We start from the raw sequence: 18,460 nt of genomic DNA, 5'->3' as shown, positions 1-18,460 counted from the left end.
CACAAGAAGGGTGAGTACAGCACAATAAGATATTTAAAGAGAGAGACCACATTCCACATAACTCTTACTACAATAAGTTATAATTGCTCTATTTTATCATTAGTTATTGTTAATCTTTTCCTGTTCCTAATTCATAAATTATCGTAAGTCTGTGTGGACAGGAAAAACAGCCTAGGTAGGGTTCAGTACTGTCCATAGTTTCAGGCATCCATTGGGGTCTTGGAACACATTTCCCACAGAGAAGAGGGTGCTACTGTGTGATAGAGGTGTGTGTCAGTTCCTTTTTGTATCCCATAGTAACTTCCCTTGATTAAGTAGTTTTTATCCGTAATTGTTTTAATCCATTCATTTTAACAGTGATTTTCACTCATTTAAAAATGACTCAAATTGAGGTTTACGTGACAGAGACTGAGAAGAAATATGTGTGTAACTGTGTAAGGGAATAGAAAGCCTGAGTGGTTTCTGGAAGCAGCTTCAAAGACCTGGGTTCCTGTACTTGGTTTGCATGCGTGATCTACAGCTTTTTCTTACGCTGGGCATTAAAGGCTTTCAGACGGGTGTGCAAGATTATTCTGAGCTAGGCTCATTCACTTAGGTTTAGGGGTTGAGTGTATGATGTGGATTTACCAGATCTGAGTTCCAATCTTGGCTCAGCCATTTGCTGTGTGACTTTGGGCAAGTCACTTGATTGTCTGAGTTTCCTGTTCAGTTAAACAGAAGCTATAATAATAATCATGTCATAGATTATTGTGAAGGTTAATAGAGTTAATACCTGCAAAGTGCTCTGAGTTCCTGGCATGGAATGCTTCTTGGTCTTAACATAATTGTCTTCTAAGTCTTATAATAAAGATGGCACAGCACACTGGGACTGCCATTTGCAGAAGCTTGGTCCTCTGGTGCCAGTTTTCCTTAAGGAACAAATAATCTACTTCCTCACTGGGTCTTTGATAATACTCACTCCTCAAGCCACCTCAGTTAGGTCTGGCCTCCCTCCTCACCTGGCTGGAGGGGCTGCTTAAAGCCTTGTTAACAGCCTCTCTCCACCCTCAGCCCCTGGGCAGCACCTGATTGCTTTCACAACACTGCCCTGGAACCTGTCCTCCTCTGGTTCCTGTGACGTGGTCTCCCCCAGGTCTCCTAGTGTGCCCGTCTTTCTGGGTGCTCTCCTTCCTGGCACCCTTTTGCTGCCTGCCCCTTAAATCTTGGTGTTCTCCCACATCCCTTGGAATCCTCCTCTGCTTTGCCTCTGTTTGCCTCCTGGGCAAGATCACTTCTGTGAAGGCTGGCTGTTTCAGAATCTATTTCCAGCCCTTGTCTCGAGGTCTTTATTCCAAATGACTCTCCTGCTGTCACTGTGGAGAGTGAGTTTTCAGCCCTTGTCTGGGCTTTTGCAGCACTTTCCTAGTCAGTCTTCCTGCCTTCAGGGAGGTGTCTTCCTCCTTCAGCCCCTCTTCCCACCCTACAGCTTAATCACACCCAAACCTCCTTCCTCCTGTCTTCACTTATGCAGCTCCCCCAAACCACAAGACTCCTCACAAAGGTAAAACCCCTCAGTAAAGGTAAAACTCCCTGGGAAGCACATGCAAAGTGCTTGATGAACTGAGTACCACCCTACTTCCCTAGCCTCACCTTTGTCTGTTCCAGAATGTGCTAGGCCCTCTATACATCTTGAGACTGCTCTGCCATTCCTGCTGCCAGGAATCCCCATCAACCCCCTTACCCTGGCAAATGGCCTTCACAGCTTCTAAGGCTGACTTCAAGTCTGAGGAGTCTCTGATACCTTTCCTTTGCCCCCCTCAGGGCACGCCTCTGTGCCCAGGTGCCCTGTACACTTGTTGGTCAGAGAACATAAGGTGCAGCGAGTGTGGTTTCCCTGCCTGTCTGTGGGCTGTGAGCTCTCAGAGAGCAAATTCTCTTCGTCTCTGGTGCTCCACACTGTGCCTGGTCCCACGGAAGGTCTGACACACAGGTGCTAAGTGAAGGGCTCAATTTGGGACATCCCCACCTAAACATCACATCCCAGCTGATGCTTCGTTGTCACCGGGGTTCCTTAGTTCAGGGCACTGTGGTCCATCAGTCACCCCGACTAGACCTCTGTGGCTTCCCCCTCCCTGCCTCCCTCACTGCGCGCTGTTGTTTTTGTTTCAGAGCTCACAGAGCTCTGCCACTTTCTCCCCCTTCTGGTTTGGGCTCCCACCCATTTTTATCTCCCACTCGACTCTCTGAAATGGTCTCCTGACTTTGTTCTCTGGATCAGTGTTTCCTTTCTGCCATAGCCTCTCATGATTTTACTTCTTCTCATGCCTGATCTTGTCATTCTCCTGCTGCCTCGGGGCTCTCCTGTCGCCTCCAGAACAAGTCAGAGTCCTCAGCAGGCATCCCCTCATGGCCTGCCCCGAGCAGCCTTCTACCCTCCGTTTCCCTGCGCGCTGCCTCCTCCCCTTGTGCGCCCCACCTCAGGGGCTCCTGAAACAGTGGACCCCGGGAGCCCAGCTTTGTGGTGAGCGCTGTGATGAGTGACACCTTGAGCTACTTGCCTTTAGGCAACAATTTGAGACCAAATACTTGGGATAGACTGAAGCAAATGCCTACACTGTGACCTTGACCTCAGTGAGTGTTCCTGTTCCCAGCCTCCATTCCAGTCGCCACAAAGGGTGCCTCCAGCAGCAGCCTTTGCGTGGTTTTGGATGACAGCTGTCAGATAAATATTCCTTTACCAAAAGCTTGGTTTTCCTTCCAGGCTTGCTAACCACTCATCTTTCTGCCTGAATAACAGCCTTGGGAGGGTCTATATAACATTGGAGGTGCCGTCAGTAAACCCTTCGTCAGTATATCTTTTCTAAGGGTCCTTATGCAGCATCTGAGAGTGTAAAACATCCCATAGAGCCATTCTAGAGTGGCAAAGAAATCTTATTTGAGGAACTCCATCTAGAATCTAAAATTTAGGCCACTTCTTTTGCTGAACTACAGCTATAAAACTGTGGGATTTATATTCCTCTTTATAGGCCCTACAAAGCTTGCCTACTGCAAACTAAACAGATACAGTTTTGGACTTTGGATTGGAATAGCATAGGGTTAAGAACTTGGGCTTTAGATTTTGAGATTGGCAGATCTGAGTTGAGTCTGTGCCCTGCCAGTAACTAGTTGTGTGATTTTAGAAAGTTAATATCCTTTCTAAACCATTGACTTCTTGTTTGTAAAGGATGATTATAACAGTACCTACCTCATAGATGCATTGTAAGGTTTAAATGTGATAATATGTAAAAAACACTTAACAGCAATGTCAAGGATCTAGAACAGACTCAGTAGTTGTTAGCAGCTATCTTTATGATTGTTATTACTAATATGTACTCTTCATCCAAACTCCAGTGTGGCAAATCTTGTTGCAGAGATAATGATGCCAGCTCACCTTAGAGGGTGTGGATTAATTAGCTCAGGTTGGTAAAGCATTACGTAAAACCTTTGCGTACAATAGATTAAGTATCGGTAAGATTAAAGTTGGTCTTGTTCAAAAGACTTTCTTGTAATGTGCTGTGTACAGGAGAGGTTTGTTGCTTTTCAGGGCAAATGACAGGCCATTTATGCACTTATGGTTTATTCCCAGTGAAATTATACTGGTAGAACAGAATCTTGCAGCCTGGAATCACACACATCTGAAAATACACAGCATTTTCTTAAGGTCTTTCTGGACCTGGCAGAGTCCAGTTGCACACAGTCATTTTGGAGAGCAGCTGTTGTATGTCGCACGCCTTCCTTTCCTGAGCTACAATGGAGTTGTGTGAGTGGCCCACAAGTGCCTGCTCCTTAACCTGGGTGTATTCTGCTGTGGGCAGCTCCCTAGCAGGTTTTTGCATTATATTTGAAGCACTTGCCAGTAAGCGCTAGAGAAGAGAAGAATTCAAGTACCTTTTGATTCTTGTTTTGAAGGCATGGAGGTCGGTTGTCGTATCTGTTGACCAGTCTTTAAAGGATATAGATATGGGGGAGCAATATTTTGGACTTAGCTAAAATAAAGAAAAATATGACTTAGAAGATTAAAAAATGTTCCTTGAATCTGAAATGTTGTAGATTAATGTTCCTGAGGGAGGTATGGCAGAAGAGTGGGTCTGTAAGACATTTACTATCTAAAGCAGCCCAAGCTGTTTATATCCCCTGGGCTGGCCTCTTATTTTTATAAGCAATGTTTAATTGAACAAAGCCACATTCATTCATTTATGTATCGTTTATGACTGCTTTCATGCTACAACAGTAGAGTTGAGCATTGTGGCAGAGATCGTATATCTCACAAGCCTAAATAATTACTATCTGGTCCTTTATAGGCAAAGTTTGTCAACTCTGGACTAAATCATGGGCCTTCTCAGCTCTTGTCTCAGCAGGACTTGGGATCTTAGTACTGTTGAAGGATGTAGATTTTCGAATCCGATGGACCTGGATTCACATCCCAGCCCTGGTGCCTAACTAGCTCTGGGACCCTGGTCAAGTGGCCTAACTTCTTTGTTCCTCACTTTCTTCATCTGTGAAATTGATATAATTAGAACCTGCCTTATTAGGGTTATCAGAACTAAATGAGGTAATATATGGAATGCACTTTGCATGGCATCCGGCATGAATTAAATGCTCTGTTAAACGTTAACTGCTGCTGTTAACAATGATTCTGTGGGTCTGCAAATCATAGTCCACACGATGCTGCCCGTAGGCAGGTGCAAAGGTAGATTGAACAAATCCATCTTTTGCCACTGCTACTAACTAGAGAGGAGGAAGAGGGATTTTCTGGTGCAGCAGGGTACCAGCCCAGTGAGTGGACTAAGGCCCTTGTTCCGAAGCACTCTGATCTTCCGAACATGCCGGAGGTGGTCAACAGACAGTATTTCCTGGCAGATTGCTTCATACCAGTCCAATCTGGGTATTTTATTGCCTCCATTTGTGATTAGGGTTAGGAAGTATTTTCTCCTCACACCCTGATTCCAGGTATCGTTTTAAATTTGGAATTTAGATGAGCATTCTAACCATGTTCACTTATTTAGTCCTCAAATGCTTGTTGAGAGACTGCCATGTGCTGGGAACTATTGCACACCCCCATCTCAATGCAGGACACAGTGCCCGTGCATTGATTCACTTGCCTTTCTCTTGGCTCTGAGGCTGCCCGCTCTGGTTAGGTTTGAGAGGGGTAGCACCCCAGTAGGATGCCAAAACCAGGAACTTTCATTATATTTACTTTATGGAAAAAGGGAGAGAGCCACAGTTTAGGTCTATTAATGCCTGTTCCTTGGGGCAGGTGAAGTTAGGGAACAGGTTGGCTTAGCTGTCTGCAAACAGGGTCCAGAAAAGTAAGATTAGGCTCCAATGGGCCTTGCAAAGGAGGACCACAGAGAATATAATAAGCTCCTACAGAGCTCAGATCTTATTCCTAAAGGAACAGCAAAACTCAGGAGACTTAGGAAGTGAGTGGAGGCCAAGACCAAGCAGGCCGGTGCTCTCCTCTCATCTGCTCCAGGTCAGACCCTGGGGTTCTGCCCCTCTGTTAGGAATAAGTCCTGAAGCTTGAACTGAGCTATAGGAACAAAACAATGTTTTCTTGGCATCCACAGTGAGGGGACAGTTGTAGAAAATTGCTGTGTAGCCATAGATTAGAGGGATTAATAGGAGGGAAAATGGAGAGTTTTGGCCAGTAAAAAACAGCACAAAACAGGCCTCCCTGGGCATTGTAGCCATGCTTCAGTGTTACCATCCATCATTACCCACCTGGTACTCTTAAGTTTGGTGGAATCTGTTCATGTCATAGTGCTGCATAAATTCCCATTGCACTTGGAGTCTAAATCTGGGCATGGAGTTCTGCCGACCCTCATTCTGCATGCCAGCCCTGCCTCGCCCCCAGCTACACTCCCCTGTGCAGCTCTTCAGACAGGCTGTGCACTTTTCCCATGTGTTGGTCCCTCCTTCTGGGAAGCTCATTCTGTGGCTAACTCCCATTCTTTCTTCAGAGGTCTGCTTAAAACACCTCTTCTTTAGAGACCACATGGGCCCCCCGTCAGCGCCTACTAACGCGTCCAGTGTTTCCTTTGCAGTTCTCATGCTTGCAACTACTTTTTGATGTCTGCCTCCCCAGTAAACCCCATAATGACAGGGACAATGTCTTTTTTGGCTGTTTGGCATATTCTGATTGTCACTGCATTTGTTCATTGACTGAATCACCACAGGGAGCAGTAATTTGTAAATGGTGCGGGGGAGGTGGGAGACAAGCTTTAATCTTTTAATTTGTTTTGGTTTTGTTTTCCAAATAACTTCCGAACAAAATGCTATTTTACGACATATACTACTTTTAAGGAATTCTCTGAGGTGGCATTTTTCAGTGGCTGTCTATGTATTGGACAAATCTTACTTGCCTTTCTCTTCTCCTGACAGAATGAAATGTGCCTGGCCACACAACAGCTTTCTAAGCAACTGCTGGCATATGAAAAACAGGTAACTTGGTATTTATGTGGCATGTGATGCTGTGCTCAGGAATCTCTCAAGTGGGGTTCTTTTAAGGAATTCTCCAGAGACATCTTTGAGATACTCTCTTTCTTTCTTTCTTTCTTTTTCTATAGTTCATTTCCACTTTTTCTTTGTTATACCTTTTCCTTCCCACTGGTAAATTCTAACTAGAGATTATGCCAAAATCTTTATGATGTGTTCTAATTACCCAAAGAAGTAATCAACTACCTTGAAGGTTCGTAGTCTCCGAGGGACTGCAAGTGAATCAACACTAACAATTCCAGCAGGAAATAACCTCAGGGAACCATCATGTCCAGGCAGAAGAGTGGTGGCCACCGAAGGAATGGTTCAGGAGGGGTGGCTGGGTGTGCTGCTGGGGCAGGAAAGGGGAAGGCTCTCGTCTGCGGTGAGACAGCCTGATGTGACGTGCTTTGGGAGAGAGGAAGAGGAGTGGAGGGCGGTGTGTTGGGGGTTGATGCTGCAGTGCTGGGTTCCCAAGCACTCAGTTCACACCTGCCTCTTTTATTCTTTGGTCTTAGAATTTTGCTCTTGGCAAAGGCGACGAGGAAGTAATTTCTACACTCCACTATTTTTCCAAAGTGGTGGATGAGGTAAGAGAGCAACATGGCAAATTTTTATTTGATTCTTGAACTTTCTTTGTCTTCAGTTTGGCCCAGCTTCCATTCTTAGGTATCTGCTTCAGACATCTGAAAAGATACCTCAATTTGTCGATCTTCCAAGATTCATTCCAAACAACATGAACTTCTTTATGTTTGATTCTGATTTGAGGGGTAAAGGCTATATAGTGTGCATGAACAATAGACCAAAAGAAAGATTTCTAAGAATTCAGTTTCCTAAGGAGGATGTGTTTGTTTCTCAAGGCTACTGTTATAAATTACAAGTAGGTGACTTAAAACAATAGAAAATTGATTCCCTCACAGTTCTGGGGCCAAAGTGTGAAATCAAGTTAACAGAGCCTTGCTCCCTCCAGAGTCTTTAGGGGAGAATCCTTCGGCTCTTCTGGCCTCTGGTGGCTCTCGGTGTCCCTTAGCTTGTGGCCGCGTCACTCCACTCTCTGCCTCTGACTTCACGTGACCTTCTCCCCCACACTCCACCCCGAGGCTTTTTCTCTTCTGTCTGTGTCTTCTCTTTGTAGGGACACTGTCTTCAGTTTATAGAATAAGAAACTAACAGTCATATAAAATTATACTGGTTGCATTTTCAGTCAACAAATCAGTCTAACAAGTTGTTATTCATTCAATAAATATTTATTGACCACCTAATATGTAGTAAATGCTGTTCGTGGTACTGAGGTTATAACGGAACAAGTCATGCAGTTCCTTTTGAGCTTTATCCTGTCCCACTGCCATTACTGTCTTCAAATGTACAACTTTCTTTAATATGTATGTTGAAATGGATGGATATCTATTCCAGAAGAGGAGGACAATGAATGAAAATGTAATTAGAAAGAAGCAAATAGTAAATTTTTTGGCCAGGTGAGAAGAAGCATGTTTCTTAATTAACAGAGAGAAATAACCCAGGGGAAGGAGTAATAGATCGCAGCCACTGACACATGTGTTTTCCTGACTGGAAGAGGTGCTAAGGAGATACGGTTAGTTGTCAGAACCCCAAAACCCGAGATTTCCAGTTTAAAACATTGACAACCATATTTTCAGGGACCAGAATGATGATTCTTTAAATAGAAAGGAATCATTCCCGAAGTATGGAAGTGATATTACAGGCAGGATCCTGGCCTCCTGGAAGCTTAGCAGTGTAAGCCGTTTTCAAACAAGCCTCTTGATGGGGAGACCTAAGTGAGTGAAAGCAGTTAGCTCAGGTGGGAAGTTCTGAGGAGCTTTTGTGGTAGTTTTATCTACCTGGGTGTAAACCAGCTGAAAAAATTTTCAACCCAAGTAGTTTGAGAAATTAATGAAAAATTCAAACAAAAGTAGAAATTTTTATGGCATATATTAAATGGAATGCCTCGTAACCAGATCTTCCATGTTGCAGGCTTACAGATATTTCTATCGTTTAAAAAAAAAATGTTTTAAAACCCAAAAGCAAGGTTTCACTTCCTTGGAGGGCACCTGGCACAGGGCATCACCATCATTACAAATTGCTTTTACCAGGTGTATGTTAGGCCCTCTTCTGAGTGTTTTCTCTTCATGTTACTGTTTTATCCTCACAATAGCCATGCAAGGAAGATGGCATTTTCGCCATTTTGTATGACGATGCTGAAGTACCAAGAGGTGGTCCATGCTCTCCCGCAATGGCCAGGTTTAGAAGTGATTGTCTCATACCTCTGAAAAGCCCCAAGGCAAAAACTTGAAGACACAAACCCCTTGGTCCTTCAGGAGCAATTGGGAAGAAAATGCATAGCTAGGGAATTTGCCATTCCTGAAATGCATAACCACTGGAAAGACACTTAATCTCCCTGTATTTTGGTTCCTTCATCTATAAATGACAGTAGGAGGAGAGCCTACTTTTTATAATTGGGTAGTTATAAAGATTAAATGAAACACTGTATATCAGAGCATTGAGCACAGAACCTGGCACATAATTGGTATACTTGCTGGCTTTCATTCAGTTACTGCTAGTGAAAAAACAACATACATGTTTCTTACTGAAGTTATTCAGGAAAAATAATTAATACATTCTATCCTGATGGCCTTTATTGGTGTGTCTGTCTTTATGTATCCCCAGCAGAATGAAGCTGCCAGCTTCGGCTTGATTGAAAGATGGAACACAAACTGCTAGGCCTAGGGCTCACTTGCCTGGCAAATAGTTGACCTTAGGCAAGTCTTAAAGCTCATCAAAACCAGAAGGACCAGATAACAGATCTGTTAAGTAACAGCGGGCAGAGTTGTGTGCAGAAAAGGGTTCATGTTATGTGACTGCGATCACTGCTGAAAAAAACTTCACCAAATATTTACTTCAAAAAACGATTGCTGGGTGATTTCTCCTTATTCACTCAGCAGGAATCTTGGAGCATCTGGAAGTCTTGGGGCCAGCGGAAGAATCCCTTCTGCTGTGTTCATTGCTAATATCTAGACTGTCAAACGTTTGAAGTTTGGGAAGCTTTGAGAGCAGGAAAGATAAATTCTGTATCCAAAACAGTGTAGTGGAAAAGGCACGGATTTTAGATCTCAATAACCCGGGATTAAAATCCCAGCTGTGCCGTCCATTTGCTCTCTCAATTTGGAGATTTATTTGCCTTTCTGTAAACTGAGGATGATAAATCTGACTCACAGAGTGGGTGAGAACTAGATGTAAGACATTTAAAGCTGGCACACAAAAAGTACTTGAAATGGTAGTGCTGATGGGGTCATTTTCATTTCTCCTAAACCATTCACAACAAGATTTAGTAAGGCCTTAATAAGGCAGAAGGGGAGAAAAAATCAAGAGCCGTTAAAATTATCCAGTACGAAAGATCGTGTTGAAATATAGTCGTCTTGTTCTTAGAAAGATCTTTTTCTAAGGAACAGAGGCCTGAAATCTCACTGAATTGGTCCTGTGGGGCGCTTTTCTCCTCCAGAGTGACTCCCAGACCCACAGCCGGCTGTGGTTTTAGGGCTGGTAGGCTCCCAGCAGGCCTGTTGTTTAAGTGTGACTTCAGCCTCCCCTGAGAGGGGGAGCGCTCCCATTGGCCTGGTGATGGGGACGGGGGTTGAGAGCACTTGGGGGGAGCTGCGCTTGCCACAGGCACACCAGAGCACTCTCCAGCTGCAGGTGGTGCGGCCCAGATTGAGAATGCAGCCAGGGTTTGCACAGTAAACAGGAACCACGCATGAGAGACTCATTTGACAAACTTACCTGATGCCCCAGTCAGGTAGAATCTTGCATTTAGTTTTTAGTACCTTTAGACCTATATCATTTACTGCTTTATGAAGGGTATTTACTTGCTAAGGAATCCAACTGAGCTCTTTAACCACATGGAAGTGTTCAGTGTGATCCTTTGGTGAAATCAGACAGTATCATTACTACTGGATATAATTTTCTTCAAAAAGATTTCTCTGTCTTGCAGCTTAATGTTCTCCATACAGAACTGGCAAAACAGTTGGCAGACACAATGGTTCTACCTATTATACAATTCCGAGAAAAGGATCTCACAGGTAAAGTACCTGAGTTCAGTGCCCATTACCTTCAATATGTTAATTCATCTAATAACAAGTCTTACTGTATTCTTCAGACATGTGGATATTGAGAAATACCCTTTTTTTGGAGCAGTTCAAATATTACTAACTTTTATTGAATCCCCACTATGTTCTTGGCTCACCTAAAGGGAGGTTACAGGCTCATAAGAAAACAGACTTGGAAACAGACCATTGGAATATACCATGATGAGGGCAGCAGGACAGACATGTACAAGAAATAGAAACAGCACACACAACAGCCTGCTTACCCTTTTGAGGACAGGGTGTCAGGGAGGCTTCCTGGAGAAGGAAGTCTCTGAGCTGGATTCTGAGAGATGAGTAAGTGTTTTTCAAGTAGACAAAGATGGCAAGGCCACTGTTAGAAGTCGGAAGCAATGGTAACAGCACACTGTTCTTGGGGAGCCATGAATGCTTTGGAATGTAAAGTAAGAGGACGGGATGGGACCATGCCGCATCCATGCGAGATTCTGGGGGTGCAGCTGTAAACAAGGCGGACGGGGCCCCTGTTCTGGAGCTCCCGTTTAGTGAGTGGGGCCATCTGTGACTAGTTCAGGGAGCCTGGTTGCCCTCTTGGTTGATTTTGGTTCTTCAACTGAAATAAAACATCAGTGATTTTGTATCTCTTAGAAATCAAGGTTGTCAAAAAATGAATATAGAACAAATGATCTCGAAAAAACTGAGTTGATATTACAAAATGGAATCCAGATTTTCTAGTCTTTTTGATTTTTGCTTAGAGATTAAAGAATTATATTTTCTAGACACAGATACAAAAAAGAATTCTGACCAAAAAAGTCTAAACCTGAGCACTGAAAAGATCTGGTTGGTATAATACTTCCTCTTAAAAATATAAGACACCCCTTAAAATTAAAAAAAAAATTTTAGGCAGAAAAGATACAGTAAATCAAAGGGCAAGTCTTAAAGATGACTTTTCCCCCCTTACTTTAAGACTGCCTGTGATCACGTCAGCTGAGGCTATAGGGGGCAACAGCGGAACTGGCATAAACTCTACCCAAGGGCAGTTTACTAGCAGTAAAACTTGATAAAGAATAATGAGTAATGTATCAATTTGTATAAAGAGTAACCTGATTGAGCAGGACTTTTAGTCTTTTTTAGTGTTGCTTATCCATTATTGCACATAAATCTAAAACCTAAATGTAGTTCTATGTTGATTATACAATACTTAACTGCAGCCTCATGAATGTATTTTAAAAATATATTTACTCTAGATAGAAATGTGTGGGGATATCATTTAAAGATACTCCAGGTATTTTGGAAAGAAAATAATCATCCCCTAAATTGTCCAGTTTATGTCTTTCAGCTTTGTTAATGGGAGGCAAATCTGGGAATGGGTGTCCAGCAGTGGTAATGACAGTGGCCTTTGTTTATCCAGAAGGGCTCAACTATGTGGATTAGAAGTACTTGCCCAAGATGGTGCTTTTTTTAAATAAAGAGATAAAACTGCCTGGTATTAATAAAAAGAGAAGCCATTTAGTATCTATGAAAATAAGTATCCTTTTCTGATGACACCAAGATACAAATTTGAAGTGTTTGGCCCAGGTCATACTTTACTCAGCATTAAAACCAAATTAGAATCTGGCATCCCCTCTCTTTAGTGGTGTTTTATCTTATGTTCTGCTGCTTTTTTCATTTACCCACCAATACAAGTACATAATCTGAATGAAGAGAACACAAAAGATGTTAAGGAAGCTATTTAAAATTGATAAAGAATAAGAAATCCCAAAATTATGCTCCAATAAGAAGTAAAAGGTGTGAGGAAAAAAATGCAAAATGGCAAAGGCAGAAAGCAGCCTGGTAGTAGAAAGAGTAATGTGAAGAAAAATTTAAAAACTGGAGGCAATTTTGTGGCAAATTGAAAAACAGCATAAAACATGTGAAAAAGATTGCTTTAGAACTGTAGAAAGTATCACTTTCTTTTATTAAAGAACTCTATTTTTATAAGTTTTTAACCTTGGACAGTCATTGCCCTTATTGCCCTTTTTGTGTTTTTGGCCTTGGCCTTTGTTAAGTCATGTTTGTGTGTGATGGGTGTAGCAACCTCATGGGGTGACACTTAATGGTGTTGGCTTGTTACAAGTATAATATGCTATAGTGCTTCAGATTTTTGCATTAGGACAACCACCCCATATTCCTTTGTCAATGGTGGCTATGTCCAATGTTAAAATGGCAGTGACAGGAAATTTCTAGGTTTTGGGTATAGTTAGGGCATTCTGAGAAAAGGTGTACTAAAAATGTATTAGAACACTTTTGAGGGGTTGGGGAGGCACTGAAGAACCAGAGCTTATGCTCTTGCCAGGTCTCCATGAACAGTAGTACCTGGCCATGCACACTCTAGCCCCCATCCCCGAGTGCCGCTCCGTCCTGGAGCCCTGAATGCTGTCTGGACAGGAGTGTCTCTGGGGGCACTCAGGGTCACTGAGTGTGGGTACAGCTGAAGGCCCAGGCTCTGTCAGACCCTGGTTTCCAGCCACCAGGCCGGGGCTCCCAGAGCGCAGAGGAGCTGGGAGGGAAGGGGTGTGCTGACAGAGCCTTCCCCCTTCCGCACATATACCTCTGTTTTCTTGGGAAAGCAAAGAGCTCTGAGTTGGCATATTTTACTTTTCTTTGCACTAAGATGTTCCTTTTCTCTTGTTTAGAAGTAAGCACGTTAAAGGATCTTTTTGGACTCGCCAGCACTGGTAGGCATCTTCTCCATTCTTGCTGAGTTAGTGATGCATGTGGGTCAGTATGTGTGCAGGTGGGGACTCCGGATGAATGTTCTTGTCCTTCGACCCATCTGGGTGCTAAAATGTGTCTTTATTTTTAGAGCACGACCTCTCAATGGCAAAATATAGCAGGCTTCCTAAAAAGAAGGAGAACGAAAAGGTAGGCCTACTTTCATTGACATGTTGTTTTCATCTCGTTTACTTAAACTTCTGTGTCTTTTCCACTGTGAATTTGTGGCATTGAGGGTGTCTTGAATTTTTTTCTCTTTTTTTTATCTATATGTGGAATTTTAAATAATCTGAATCTCCTAAGTCGACTTATTTTCAAACTGGTTTTTAGTATCAACTTGGAACCATTATAAAATTATAATCTCACAATGATTTCAGCTTAAGCTTGGTACTGCATATGGTCATCTTGCTCATAGACACACAGGTCACTTGAGCGCCTGGCCCTGAGTATTGATTCCAATTCTTTAACTTACACTTTTTTGCTACTGCGAATAATACTGAATATTTTTATCATATAACTTTTTACTTTTGTTACGTGATTTCCTTGGGCTACATTACTTCCTTGGAGTACAGGCTTAGGAGTGGACTGAAATGTCTGTGGCTGTCAGTGCGTGCTGCCACGCTGTGTTCCTCGAGGTTACAGTGCTTTGCGGTGCTGACAGGACGAACTGTTGGCTTCATCTCAGGGCAGCCTCACAAGTGCTGAGATGCTATTACTTTGGTATTTTTAATTTGGATTTTCTAAAACATGAGGTGGAACCTTATCTGTGTTTTGTTGTATTTGTCACAGAAATGGTTCTAATGAGTAAATGAATGTGTTTTGAAGTTACCTGCTCTTACAGAATATCACATACATTAGACAACTTGGAGTTTTCCTTCCCCTCCTGATCAGGTGAAGACTGAAGTCGTAAAGGAGGTGGCAGCTGCCCGGCGGAAACAGCACCTCTCTTCCCTCCAGTACTACTGTGCCCTCAACGCGCTGCAGTACAGAAAGCGCGTGGCCATGACGGAGCCCATGATAGGCTTTGCCCACGGACAGGTAGGGCTGTCCCTGCCCCTGAGAGGTATGACCTGAGCCAGCCGTGAAGAACAGCTTGGTTTTCTACAAGGGCAGCACTTAGGTGAAACTAACGCACCATAAGAGAAGGCAACCCAAATGCACCACCTCCCTGGAAACTTTCTGAGATTCAGCCCTTGGAGAGCTTCCAGGTGGGCTGGGTCATTATCTGCTGGACTTGTTAGGCTATGTGTGTAGGAAATGATGGCCTTTATCCTAACCCTCCCTTTGGGAGGAGCCAGCTTGGCCCTTTGTGTCTAATGCAAATGAAAGCCAGGCCCGGTCTGATGTCCTGAGAGAGCTGATTGCTCAGGTTGATAGAGGCAGGCTCACGAGCTAGGACTCCGCATGTCCCCTGCTGCCCTTTATGGTAAGGGGCTCGCTCAGCTGAGCTGTTCTCGAATGATGCGTCGCTGAGGTCGCTGCCAGCCCCTTGGTATCTGGGGTTTAGGGAGTTTCGCCACTGCTTGGTGAAGTCTCTGGGGAGTAAGTGTTTGGCTTCTGCTCCCATTTAGTGGCCTCCTGAGCATTTTGTCTGCTTGGAGTCCCCAGTCTCAGAATGGGGCCTTGACAGTGTCTCACCAGCAGGGCAGGGACAGGAGTGAGTGTGAATGTGAGGTGACTAGCACCCCCACCTCCATCCCTGCCCTGCCATAGCCCCACTCCTGTAGGCGCCAGAGCCTCTCTCTGTTATGTGAGAATCGCACCCAGGAATCTTCTCTCACCTAACAATCTAGGAACAGAAAAGGATGTGAAGAAGTAAAATGATGAGAAGAAAAAACCCACTTTTAAAAACCCTACATGTGTGAGCATCTAATACTTCTATAATACATTTAAAAATACATGTATTTCAAAACCACACAACATCAGCTTCATTCAGGGAAAAGGGGAACAAGAAAGGATCTTAAACATTCCAAGCTCAATTGTCTGTCTTTTAATATGGTTGCTGACATTGTTCAATGGTGAGGACACTAAAGTCAATGATGCCTTCAGAGTAAGTACTTATGTAGATCGCTTCCTTTTGGGGTCATCTCAGTAAAGCTGTGCTAAACCAAAGGCTAGCCTCGCCTGGCTCTGGGCCCATCCTCAACAGAGGCCTGGGAGCCACCCAGCATCCCCTCAAGGGCACGTGTGTACTCGCTCACTCTGTCACCCTCTTCCCTCCTTCCATTAACTATTGCACCTGTACCCTGGCGCTGTCCTGGCTTCGTTAGAGAGTGCTGGTACTCCCATGCTCTAATACCTCCATCACGTCTGCCCTCCCAGGACTGACAGTCCTCGCCTTTGGAGCAGTAATTCCTGCTCACTAGGGGGCCCAGGGCCAGGGAGGGTCCCAACCTTAGCGGCTCAGAAAGATGAGCCGCTGCAAACTCCATCGATCACTGTCAAAGAGTCTGGTTGGCTAGAGGAGGGTCCTCACGAGGCCTGAAGGAAGGGCTTGCTCCCAGCTGGTTTTTCTCTTTCATGGCTAAGGACGACACCACTTTGCCCAGTCTGGACTTCTAAGTGAGTGCTGGCTGCAGGGGACAGGAGGGGGCTCTGGCTTGCAGCCCTATGCCCAGGAATGCAGAACAGAGCCACTGTTTTGGGGTAGCCACAGCAACATTTTGAGGACTGAGGATAGCACATTGCCTTTGTAATGTGACAAATACCCAGATATCAAGACACAAGGCCAGATAGTCCCTCACCCTGCAGACTTCTCAAGTTCTGGTGAAACTGACCTTCCCTGTTAGGCCAGGCTCTTGTCTAACCCCACGAATCCCTTGGATCACTTTGAAACATTCACTCTCCTCCTGCCTCATCAGCCCTTTTACAAATCAGTAATGTTCACTGAGTATCCACATTTGTTAGCTGGTGGTCACCTGACCATGTACTTTCTGCTGCTCACAAAGCACATGAACCTGGTCTTTGGGTGATGGTCCACTGAGTCAGGCTTCTCGGCACCACCCACCTTCGTGTGAGTTGGCTGACTCCATGTCTGCCTTCCCTGCCCCTCGTTAAACAGGTTTTCAGTTAAGCCATGGTTCAGTCTGCATGCCCAAAGCAAACTGAGGTTTGATAGTCTGTGCACAGGTTTATGAGAACAAAAATGAACTCTAGTGTCATATTTACCAGGGGAGTACTGTGAAGTGTGGCTGTAGAAGCCAGCATCTTATCACTTCCATTCACTGATGACAGATTTTTTTTTAGGGATTGCCTGAGCCCCTGCCCTGGGAGTTACAGTACAGCAGAGGACCTATGATAGGGACTCGGGGCACACAGTCTAAGGAGTTCAGAGAGGAGAAGAAGAGACGCTGTAATGTGTTCTTAGAAATGCAAAATGCTATTAACAGACTTGATTTTTAAAACTTCAGGGATTCAGAACGGCACTTACAGTGCTGCTCTCTGTGTGATTAAAAGATAAAGGGGTCCGAGCATCTCCCTGCATGTATTACCTTGCATGAGAAATCGAGGACACCATCTGTTTTTGTCTGTGAAAACCAAGGATGTAGGTGTCTGTGCTTCCCCACAGGGCCTGGGAACAAATTAGACATGTCAGAACCATCCTCATAACACCTCCTAGCCTCCTTGGGGTGAGAGGTCGATCTCTGTGCCCCAGTCAAGGGCAAGGGCTGCTTCCAGATCAGACAGGCGAGCAAATACCTGCATCCAAGCTGAGTGTTTTCTCTCTTTTCTAATGACAGGCTTGCAGCAGTTCTCTCTACAGTCAGGCATGTAAAATGGAACAGGTCATACTCAGTATTCTGATTTTTCTCCCTGACCATAGAAAGAAATGCAAACCTGAGCTTTTTGGGGTGGGATGGTCATAGATGTCAATAATGCACAGAAATGTCTTCCTCTCTTTCCCATACCCCTGTCCTTCAGGGTTTCTCAGGAGACCCAGACTTTCTGGGAAGTGATTACACAGGAGTCACAGGAAAGAAGGAATTCCTTCTATGCGTTCCCAACAAGTCAGCTACTGCAGCTTTTGTTTCCAAACTGTATAGTCCGTCTCCTTGGGCCACTCTCCCTGGGCAGAGAGAACGTTCGTCAGAGAAGGCTGGGGAGCACCTCTGCCATGCTGGGCCTCTGCTGCCCCTTCACGTGGTCTCCTTTAAGCTGATGTCTGAGTCAGAAAAACCTTTGAATAAAGCAAGCTCCTTAGCCCAGTTGTCTGTCTTTAGTACCCCAGCCAGTCACCATCTGTCCGTCTGTCCAGCCTGTGGCTCAGTGGATGGGGTCAGGCAGGTGGCTTCTCTGAGAAGCTCACGCTGCACTGCATCAAGTGCTTGTTGTTTCTGGCTGGTGTGTGCACGTCATTTGTCACATGCCAGATTAGCCCCTGGAGATGCAAAGGTGAAGAAGACCTCCTTGCCCTCAAGAAATTCACATCTAAAATTCACACAGGAAAAAGGCTGATGATAACAATGTAAATAATAACATCAGTAGTTATTGATGCAGCTCATATGTACCAAAAACTTAAGATTGTTCCTGATATTCGTGGCCTTTCAGCCAGGTAGTTGGGCTCCACCATCCCTGTGCTACAGACGCACGCAGGGCTTTGGCGGGAACTCAGCTGGTGGGGCGCTGTGCCACGCTGTGCTGCCAGCAGGGAGGGGTTGGCCCGCCAGTGCCACTGCCCCCATGCTGGCAGCCTCGCACTTACTGAATTCACCTATCACCCTTCCTAGATAATTTTCAGAATATCACAATTATGTCTTTCAGATTAACTTTTTTAAGAAGGGAGCAGAGATGTTTTCCCATAGTATGGACAGCTTTTTATCCTCCGTTGCAGACATGGTTCAAAGGTAACGCTGCTCCCACTTTGGGTCCTCTGTGCCTTTTGCCTTTCCTTCTGAGTCTGTCTCTGGGAGGTGGAGGCGGGTTGTGGCTGCAGAGGGTCTCACAGAGCCCATCCATCTGTGAACTCTCCAAAACAATGCCATTTTTATCTGAATACTGCGGTTGACGGTAGTGATGACTGCAGACTGCAGTTCCGGTTTGTGTGGAGCCCAGAGTCTGATCCGCTGTGTTGGAAGAGTGTATATACATAAAGGATTAAG

General features: G+C 44.5%; 1 protein-coding gene across 2 annotated transcripts in view; it reads left to right on the top strand.

Moving 5' to 3' along the window:
• Positions 1-18,460, top strand: part of APPL2 (adaptor protein, phosphotyrosine interacting with PH domain and leucine zipper 2) — a 50,858-nt gene that overhangs the window by 12,333 nt on the left and 20,065 nt on the right. The window contains exons 3-9 of one of the 2 annotated variants that reach the window (XM_073213776.1): positions 6,403-6,462; positions 7,014-7,085; positions 10,499-10,586; positions 13,283-13,324; positions 13,453-13,511; positions 14,253-14,399; positions 18,123-18,205. In XM_073213776.1, coding sequence (XP_073069877.1) covers positions 6,403-6,462; positions 7,014-7,085; positions 10,499-10,586; positions 13,283-13,324; positions 13,453-13,511; positions 14,253-14,399; positions 18,123-18,205 — 551 coding nt within the window. The remainder of the gene's footprint in view (positions 1-6,402; positions 6,463-7,013; positions 7,086-10,498; positions 10,587-13,282; positions 13,325-13,452; positions 13,512-14,252; positions 14,400-18,122; positions 18,206-18,460) is intronic. The other variant, XM_073213777.1, reaches the window with a different exon arrangement.

Source organism: Manis javanica, chromosome 10 (genome assembly GCF_040802235.1).
Source record: "Manis javanica isolate MJ-LG chromosome 10, MJ_LKY, whole genome shotgun sequence".
NCBI lineage: Eukaryota > Metazoa > Chordata > Mammalia > Pholidota > Manidae > Manis > Manis javanica.
This window is presented reverse-complemented; position numbering and strand designations above follow the sequence as displayed.